The following is a 9913-nucleotide window of genomic DNA, read 5'->3' as shown; positions in this document are numbered from 1 at the left end:
TTTTCTGTTCAAATCATTGAAATAAACAGCAGTAACTATGAAGCTGGAACAAGAACACAGCACTACAGAGGAAGAAACAAGCAATGACACTGAAAACCCTAGCAAGATCAGCTCACCAGTTGTTGTTGGGCTGAGAATCCTTACAGATACTTCACTGGGAAAATCTAACGTCCTTGTTAAACCTGCATTCAAAATAAGCCTACCCGGTTCTCGAAACCATCGCCGTCGAAGCCGGTCACCGCCAGCCGATGAATCTTTCTTCCTCAAATCTTGTCAATTGTGCCACAAGAAACTAAGCCTGGAAAAAGAAGTTTATATGTACAGGTAAACAGAATAATTTCAATGATTTTCTTAGGACATACATATATACACAGAAGGATTAAGTGTGGATTTTGTATGCTAATTTTCTGATAGAAAATTTTCATAAACGCAGGGGTGACCAAGGCTTTTGCAGCATAGACTGTAGAGAAAGGCAAATCGTTTTGGATGAAATGAGGGAACTCGAACTGTCTGCTAAAACAATGCTTGAATCTCCTAGGCATTGTAGCACCGTCGCCGACACCACCGACCGACAAGAGATTCGTCGCCTCATAGAGGATCTCCGCCGGAGAAATAAACCACCTCATCAAAACCAAAACCACCGGGCAATTGCCTCATAATTATTGAAGCTCATATAAACTCTAAAGTGATACTACTAAATTTACTTTTTAGTTAAGTTCTAAAATCTTTTTTTGTATGAGAAAATTGAAAGATATGAATTGATCTTTGATAATGGTAGATGGGATGTTTTTGTAAATTAATGTATCTTTATTAGAGACTATAGTGGATAAATTCCAACTCATTTTCTTCTATGTTTCCTTTCTTATGTCCACAATTTCATTATCTATAATTTTGAAGTAAATTGATTCTAATTGAAAAATTGGATGATAATTTGAAGTAGGCTTGTAAATGAATCTGACATATTCAAGAGATTATTCGTGAATTGTTCAATAAGAAGTTCGTTTATATTTGTTTATTTATCAAACGAACGAGTATGTATAAGAGTTTATGTTTGCTTAATTAAATGAACAAATATAAATAAACGGCTTGTTCGTTTATTTACGTTTGTGAACGTTCGATAATCTGTTCATTTATGTTCGTTCGTTTATATTTAGCTCAATCTCTAAACCCTTTTAAAATATTAAGACCTAATAAATTTTAACCAACTCATTAATATTTTAAAGCACAATTAATTTTAAACTCAAATAAAAAAAATACCCAAATCAATTAAAGGAAATATAAACCCTAAAATTATTTAGAAAGAGTTTTTTCTCAAATACAAAACCAATTAATTTATGTCCATTTACAATAATTCACGAACTTTTCTCAAATGCAAACCCAACTACAATTTTATTAATTGTTATTATTACAATGCTTATAAATAAATAGAGGTAATTTGCGTCAAAATTTATCATAATAAAAAGAAAAAAAATTAGTGATAAAATTTTTTATTTTCACAACAAATAACAAATAATAGTGACCGCTTTATATGTCGTCATTATCGTATTATTTCTCATCAAAAATAATAATTAGTGTCAATTTAAATATTTTAATGGTATCAAAATTTTAATAACAATGAAACTTGTATCACTATTATATACCTATAGGGATAATTTAATTATGAAAAAATTTAATAGTCACAATTACTACTATAATAATAACGAAATAAAATTACCTTACAACTATTTTTAATATTAACGTTATTTACAATTGCTTCAAATATGTCACTAAAAACCTTTATCCTTTCAGCGTGCAGTGTTTACCTATAATGAGAGATGCACAAAGTCGGATTTAAATTCGATTTAGATCGGATAAAAATTGATCCGGTTTTTCCACCTAGCCAAAAAATCAGATTTTAAAAAAATTGATTTGGAGGACCGGATGGTGTAACCGGTTTCAGTTTGAAAAAAAAAACTGTTTAAAAAAGATCGGTTTTTAATCTGATAAAAAAAACTGGTCGTCAAATTTTTCTCCAAACCGTTTATATTAACGACTAGATTTTAAACCCCATATCGGATTTTTTTCCAATAAAAAACCGGTTTTTTATCCGGATTTTTTCAAACCAGTTTTTATCCGGCTTTTTTCAAACCAGTTTTTAATCCGGTCAAAAAACCGGTCGTCCAATTTTTTCTAAACCCGATTATACTATCCTGTTTTAAAATATCCGATCCGGTTTAAAAAACCGGTTTTTCCCGAATCAAATTTCGAATATTTTTTACGAAAAATCAAATATTCGAATTTTTTGTGCACCTCTACCCACAACCCTCTTAAAATCATAGGCATAGCAATGGTTTACCTCTCTCAAACCATTTGATCTTAATAACTCCTTAGTAATTTTACTCGTTTGCATGTCAATATCATCGACATTATCAGTGGTGTGCACTTAACTTTATAAAATCACATTTTAGAAATATTTCTTAACAATATTTTGTAAAATAATTTTTGAAAAATAATATCAAATTCACCATTAGTGTTTCTCCTCTTCTAGTTTCTTAATTTCGATCCGTTAATGATCCCGACTGCTTTTTAATATTTTGGCCTTCTTTATTGTATGTAATTTTCAACACTTATCTCTATTGAAAATAATATATTTTAATGAAATTATTTATGCCTGAACAACATTTTATGCACATCATCACACTGTCTAACCTTGTTGTATATTATCTCTATCTTTTTAATATTTATATCTGACATGTGACACATAATCATTTTAAATATATAAATAAAATTTAAAAATATTTACATTAAAATAATAATCACTAGAACAAGCGATTAAAAGCTCTCAGATGACATTTCTTATCTCCTTTAGGTTATGGGAAAAATCACTTTATGGATGAAACTAGTCAACAAACAGTCGATACTCCAAAATATTAAAACTTTTATCCTAAAAATAAACGTTAGAGGCCAAAGTACTGAAAAAAATGGCTAAAATAATTATTTAATCGAATGTTTAATGATCTTTTATCCTAAAATAAAATGTTGAGAGTTAAAATACTAAAAATAAATAATAAAATAATTATTTAATCAAATATTATGGTGTTTTTAACATTATACATTTGTTAAACTATACTTTTGAACATAACTTTAATTGTAGTCGAGAAAACAATAATGGAAAAATACTTGTTAAGTGACTTCAATAGTCAGAAAATATTATACTCTCTAAAGGTTTGAATTTAAACAATTGAATTTACAAAATATATGTGTTGTCAATTATGAAGAAATATTATAATCATATATTATTTTATAATTCACATGAGATTATTTAAAAAAAATAACAAAGAATGTACGTTTGTAATTTTGGAGGCATAGAAGAGATACGCCATGGTTGAGATTTCCATAATTGTAAAGAGGGCAAAATTTTTACCACCGAAAAGGTGATATGGGGGGGGGGGGGGGGGGCTTATAATTCAAAGGTCCAACCACGCCATTGATGGCTCTTTGATCATTTGACAACTGTCCTTCATGCCATGCTTTTGTCAAATTGGTCCCCAGCAAGCTGGCTACTTAAGATCAATCTTTATAAAAGTTTTAAGTATTTCAATTCAAATTTTAGAGGTAAGAGATTGTTTATTTAACATTTTGATTTTCAAATACCTAAGTTATTATTACACTAAAAATTATTATGAGGCAAAGTCCCCCAACTCATGCTTATTTTAAGTGTGTTTATTTTTATTTATCTTTTCACAAGTTTATATAAATATTAAATAGAATAATAAAACAAATATAATAAGGAAAAGGTTAAAATTTTATATAAAATTTATTATATTTAAAATTTATATAAAACTATAAAAAGATAAAAATATATAATAAATACATTTTATAAATAACACAATAATCTAGTCAATTAAGATCATACAAAAATGACAAACTAAATCGTAATGCGATCGATAATTCGCAGCTAGATCTCCGGTATCGCAAATCAATTTCCAGGTTCGCAACGCGAACTTCGACTATCGCATTGCGATTTACATATTCGCATTGCGATAGTCCAAGTTCGCGTTGCGATTTATTCCAAGTTCGTTGCGATAGTCGAAGTTCGCGTTGCGATTTATTCCAAATTCGTTGCGATAGTCGAAGTTCGCGTTGCGATTTATTCCAAGTTCGTTGCGATAGTCCAAAATCGCAACGACGGTATTACATTTGTTTCTTAAGAATTTTCTCTAAAAAGATAGTATTCGCACGGACGTGTCGAAGACACGTATTACCACGACCACGACCCGACCCGACCCGAGACGGACCCAATACTATGTGGAATTGAGCCTTAAATAATTATATTATTTTTGAATGTTTTGCTTAAAATTGCAATAATCGCGATTGATTGTAGATTGACATTTAATTATGACATATTTAATCGTATAATACTAATGCAATTGGTTGCTGATTCAGTTGTTTTAAGGTGCATGAATGTTAATTGTTTCCTAAATAATCACATTGTATTTGAAACAAGTGTTGGTAATGCTCAATCCCACATAGTATTGGAAACAATATTGGGAATGGTATTTAAGGTTTGGCTTTCTCACTTCCTTGTTGAGTGATAGAGAACAAGGGGGACTCTCGCGTGCCGCCGCCGCCGCCGTCTGTCTCGTCTCGGGTCGTGGTCGTGGTAATACGTGTCTTCGACACCTCCGCGCGAATACTATCTTTTTAGAGAAAATTCTTAAAAAACAAATGCAAGACAACCAGTCGTTGCGATTTTGGACTATCGCAATGCGATAGTCGACTATCGCAATGCGAATATGTAAATCGCAATGCGATAGTCCAAGTTCGCATTGCGATAGTCGACTATCGCATTGCGATTTACACATTCGTATTGCGATAGCCGACTATCGCATTGCGATAGTCCAAGTTCGCATTGCGATAGTCCAAGTTCACATTGCGATAGTCGACTATCGCATTGCGATTTACATATTCGCATTGCGATAGCCGACTATCGCATTGCGATTTACATATTCGCATTGTGATAGTCCAAGTTCGCATTGCGATAGTCCAAGTTCGCATTGCGAATCTGGAAACTGATTTGCGATACCGGAGATCGCGTTGCGAATTTTCGATCGCATTTCGGTTTAGTTGGTCATTTTGGCAAATCCAAAATAAGTTGGTTAAAATCGTATATTATAAGGCATTTTTGGTCAATGAGGTTATTTTCTTTAATAAATAAGTGTTATATTTATTAGTCGTGACTATGTTAAATACAACTATGAGAAAAAAAAATAACAAAAACAACATACAAACGATAAAAAACGTATCAAAAGATAGAAGAAACCATGCCATATAAATAAAATTATTAAAAATTGAAAAGAAAAAAAATTAAAGATACGATATAATAAAATAAAAATAATAAATACTGACAATGGACGACCAATACTAAAATTAATATCATCGCATAAAGAGGTTTTTTTAAAAAAAAAAACTAGAAACAACACAAAGAAAGAAAGGAAGCTAGGATATAATGTAATCTTATTGTTTTATATTATATGAAAATTTTAGGTATATATATTATACAATCATTTGATTGTAATTTTAGATAATTATTCTCTCATATTTTTTAAGTCATAAATTTTAGATTTATTAAAAACACTTTCATTCTTTTCCTTTTAATCCTCTTTTTCTATCATTTAGATAAAATTAATATTAGATTTAAAATTTGTTTTATCAATCACAAGGTAAAAAATGAAAACACGCTACATGATGACATGTTAAATGGTCCAAAAGCAGCTTTAATAGTTGATCATTGCATTATCTATACTATATATAGTTATTGCAGTTTAATTACAATAAAAGTTTTAACCTTTGCCTAAGCTTTGAATAGTACAGATCTATAGTAATAATTACATTGCATTACGTCCAAATCCAGGCCAGGTTTTTTCAACTGTCAATAATAACAATAAAATCCAATTAACATATGTAATAGAATAAGAGGAGGTAGAATAATAGATTATCCCTAACGTCAAATTAAAAGTAACTTTCATAGAATAACTCCTGCATTCAAAAAATAAAAAATATAAATAAAATTCAAATATATCTCCTTTTTATGCACATTTCGATCCACACCCACCTGAGTAGTTAACTCCCAATACCTCCTTCAATGGCTTTCTTCCTCTTCTTCTTCCTTTCCTTACTCTCTTTAGCTTCATCCGCTTCAAGGGACCATCAGAAAACCTTCATAGTCAGAGTCCAAAACGACGCCAAGCCCTTCATTTTCACCACCCACAAGCACTGATACGAATCTTCTCTCTCATCCATCCTCTCCCCTTCCACACCAACACAAGTCCTCCACGTTTACGACACCGTTTTCCATGGATTCTCCGCTAAGCTCACCCCAACTGAAGCCGTCAAGCTCCAAACACTCCCCAATGTCGTTGCTGTAATCCCCGAACAAGTCCGCCGCCTTCACACCACGCGCTCTCCTCAGTTTCTGGGTCTCAAAACCGCTGACAGCGCCGGGCTTTTGAAGGAATCTAACTTCGGGTCGGATATTGTATCGGGGTGATCGATACGGGTATTTGGCAGGAGCGTCAAAGCTTCAACGACCGTGACTTGGGTCCTGTTCATTCTAAATGGAAAGGCCAATGTGTGACGACAAGAGATTTTACTTCTGGTTCTTGTAATAGAAAGCTGATCGGAGCGATGTTTTTCTGCAATGGGTACGAGGCAACGAACGGGAAAATGAACGAGACGTCGGAGTTTCGTTCCCCGCGAGATTCCGACGGTCACGGGACCCACACGGCTTCCATTGCTGCCGGAAGGTATGTGTTTCCCAGCTTCTACATTGGGTTATGCTAAAGGTGTGGCTGCCGGGATGGCGCCAAAAGCGATACTTGCCGCTTATAAAGTTTGCTGGAACGTCGGTTGCTTTGACTCTGATATCCTCGCCGCCTTTGACGCCGCCGTGGCTGATGGGGTTGATGTGATTTCATTGAGTGTCGGCGGTGTTGTGGGGCCGTATCACCTTGACGCCATTGCTATCGGTGCTTTCAGTGCTGCTGATATGGGAATATTTGTTTCTGCCTCCGCCGGAAATGGCGGTCCCGGTGGATTGACTGTCACCAATGTGGCTCCTTGGGTGGCTACGATCGGTGCTGGGACGATTGATAGGGATTTTCCCGCCGAGGTCAAGCTTGGAAACGGTAAGGTCTTGCCTGGAGTATCTACAATGGGCCGGCTTTACTTCGGGTCGGATGTACCCGTTAGTATATGCAGGACTTGGCGGCGGCGATGGGTATTCCTCTTCTTTGTGTTTGGAAGGTTCATTGGATCCTGAGTTTGTTAAGGGAAAATAGTTTTGTGTGATAGAGGGATTAATTCAAGAGCTGCTAAAGGCGAAGTTGTCAAAAAAGCCGGTGGCATTGGAATGATTTTGGCAAATGGTGCTTTTGACGGCGAAGGGTTGGTCGCCGATTGCCATGTCCTGCCGGCAACTTCCGTTGGCGCTTCAAATGGTGATGAGATTAGAGGCTACATTGATTCAGCATCTAAATCCAAGTCACCAGCCACTGCCACTATAGTCTTTAAAGGGAAGATAGGGGTCCAACCAGCTCCGGTTGTGGCATCATTTTCAGCTCGAGGGCCTAATCCGCAGCCACCCGAAATTCTGAACCGGACATAAACTCCTGGATTGAACATCCTCGCTGCCTGGCCGGACAAAGTCGGCCCATCCGGTGTTTCCTTAGACAATAGAAAGACAGAGTTCAACATTCTTTCAGGCACATCAATGGCTTGTCCCCATGTTTCAGGGTTGGCCGCATTGTTAAAAGCCGCTCACCCTGATTGGGCTGCCGTAAAATCCACCCTGATGACCACCGCTTACGCTGTCGACAACCGCAGCGAAACCATGATCGACTAATCCAACGGGAACACATCCACCGTATTGGATTTCGGATCCGGACATGTTCATCCCACGAAAGCCATGGATCCCGGCCTTGTTTACGACTACATCGATTTCCTATGCAATTCCAATTACACAATCAACAACATCAAAGTGCTCGCAAGAAAAACCGCGGATTGCAGCGGCGCCAAAAGGGCCGGACACGCCGGAAACCTTAATTACCCATTGTTTTCGGCTGTTTTTCAACAATACGGCAGACACAACATGTCTACACATCTCATCAGGCAAGTCACCAATGTTGGGGACCCAAATTCAGTTTACAAAGTCACAATCAACCCACCAAGTGACACAGTGGTAACAGTTGAACCACAAGAGCTTGTATTTAGAAGGGTTGGCCAAAAATTGAACTTTCTGGTGAGAGTTCAAGCCATGGCAGTGAAGCTATCTCCTGGTGGGAGTAGCATGAAAGGTGGTTCAATAGTGTGGTCTGATGGGAAGCATAATGTCACTAGTCCCTTAATCGTGACAATGCAGCAACCTTTGTGAACTTGTGTTTGTTAATTTATTTATGGATTTCGGATCACCTTTTTTTCCAAAGAAATGTCTCTTTTTTTGCTATGGGATTTTCTGTATCAGAAAGCTGGTGGAGTTTACTTGTTATGCAAGGTGAAGGGTAAGTGTAATTTTTTTAGTGTAAAAGCCGTGAATGTTTTGTAAATTGTGTTTTTGATAAGGTTATGTTACTCGAACTTGGAAGTGAATGTTTAACACAAATATATGACGGATAGGTCAAACGCATATAAATGAAGATTATAATCTTCTTGTCAGTAAGTGTATGTGTATGTGTGATTTTAACATATTAACAGCAATGGCATCACAATAAGGCAATGATTAGGACAAAATATCATGTGGTTTGGCTGATGAAGTAAAATTGGCAATTCCTGCACAAATTTAGGGATGTAATTGTGTCCTAAAGACCAGAGATGAGAAGACAGAGAGCAATGAATAAATCTCTTTTGAAGCACAGACTAACTGTAAGATTTTATATCAATGGGTGTACTATTAAAATTTTAAAATGGATTATCAATATAAAATATAAATAAAATATTTAAAATATATAATTTATTAAATTTTTTAAGAGAGGTTGAGGGTTCATCACTTAATATGATCATGTATGAATCAACACCTTATATTTGATTATGGATCGAGTTTGGAGATTAAACAATAAAATTGATTAATCTTAAGTTCATGTAAGATGAAATTGAGCTTTTATATTATTAGACAGAGAACATAGGTTCGAATCTTAAAACTAAAATTGGTAGAAGGGCAACCACAATTTCAAAAAGGATCGGTCTTCATAGATGTAAAACGAACATGAAAAATAACCCATTTCGAACAATAAAGGTTTTGACCATTCAATTGTAACTTATCCAACAATGTGCTTTTTCAAGATTTTTTTTATCAATTTGATAATTCAACTATATTTCACACGATATTATGACACTTGAATAATTTTTACCATTAATTTGGTATCTCAACTATTTAATAGTCTTACGTATCACCTATTGTTGTTACAATTGAATAACGTAGAGTAATGAATCAATAGATGAGTAACACGTGACACATGATTTAATTACAATTTACAAAAAAAAAATTCATTTTATCTTTTAAACTAATAAACCAATAAACTAACAGGAAGAAGAAGAAGAAAAAGCCAATAACATGTCAGCCCACATTTTTTTTTATTTGGTTACAAGTAAAACTGCTAAGCAGTAGAAACTTCAGCTTCGCCTATAGTCATGTGTCTGTAAAGAAGCCGCTGGAATCCATCTGGCGGCTGTCTCAAGATGGTCAGACCCAAGCTATATGATCTTCCGGACTGAGCAGGCGAATTGGCCACGTTGTTCACCTCACGACTGCCGTAAACGATATTGACTTTCCAATTGAGTTTAAGGAGCTCGCGAATCCTACGGATATTTGTAGCATCATGTGATTGGGAAGAAGTGTTGAGAATTCGCACAGCTTCACTGTTATGGACCTCCACTTCGA

General features: G+C 35.0%; 1 protein-coding gene and 1 pseudogene across 1 annotated transcript; both read left to right on the top strand.

Annotated features, from left to right (window-relative positions):
• LOC120210292 (FCS-Like Zinc finger 17-like) lies at nt 1-684 on the top strand. The gene is made up of 2 exons (XM_039209055.1): nt 1-324; nt 434-684. Exons 1-2 carry the CDS (start codon nt 38-40, stop codon nt 657-659), a joined length of 513 nt encoding a protein of 170 aa, XP_039064986.1. The 5' UTR covers nt 1-37; the 3' UTR covers nt 660-684.
• Nucleotides 685-6115: 5431 nt separating this feature from the next.
• On the top strand, nt 6116-8506 carry LOC120210297 (annotated as a pseudogene).
• Nucleotides 8507-9913: the final 1407 nt, after the last annotated feature.

The sequence above is a fragment of the Hibiscus syriacus genome, unplaced genomic scaffold (assembly GCF_006381635.1).
Source record: "Hibiscus syriacus cultivar Baekdansim isolate YM2019G1 unplaced genomic scaffold, ASM638163v2 tig00109923_pilon, whole genome shotgun sequence".
In the NCBI taxonomy this organism is placed as follows: domain Eukaryota; kingdom Viridiplantae; phylum Streptophyta; class Magnoliopsida; order Malvales; family Malvaceae; genus Hibiscus; species Hibiscus syriacus.
The sequence above is the reverse complement of the archived record's forward strand: the minus strand, read 5'-3'. Positions and strand labels throughout refer to the sequence as shown.

Bases quoted from the DNA above. Each gene is read 5' to 3' on its own strand.
- LOC120210292 (XM_039209055.1), top strand. From the start codon at position 38: ATGAAGCTGGAACAAGAACACAGCACTACAGAGGAAGAAACAAGCAAT. The intron at 325-433 runs GTAAACAGAATA...TCATAAACGCAG, and splicing joins AAAGAAGTTTATATGTACAG to GGGTGACCAAGGCTTTTGCA.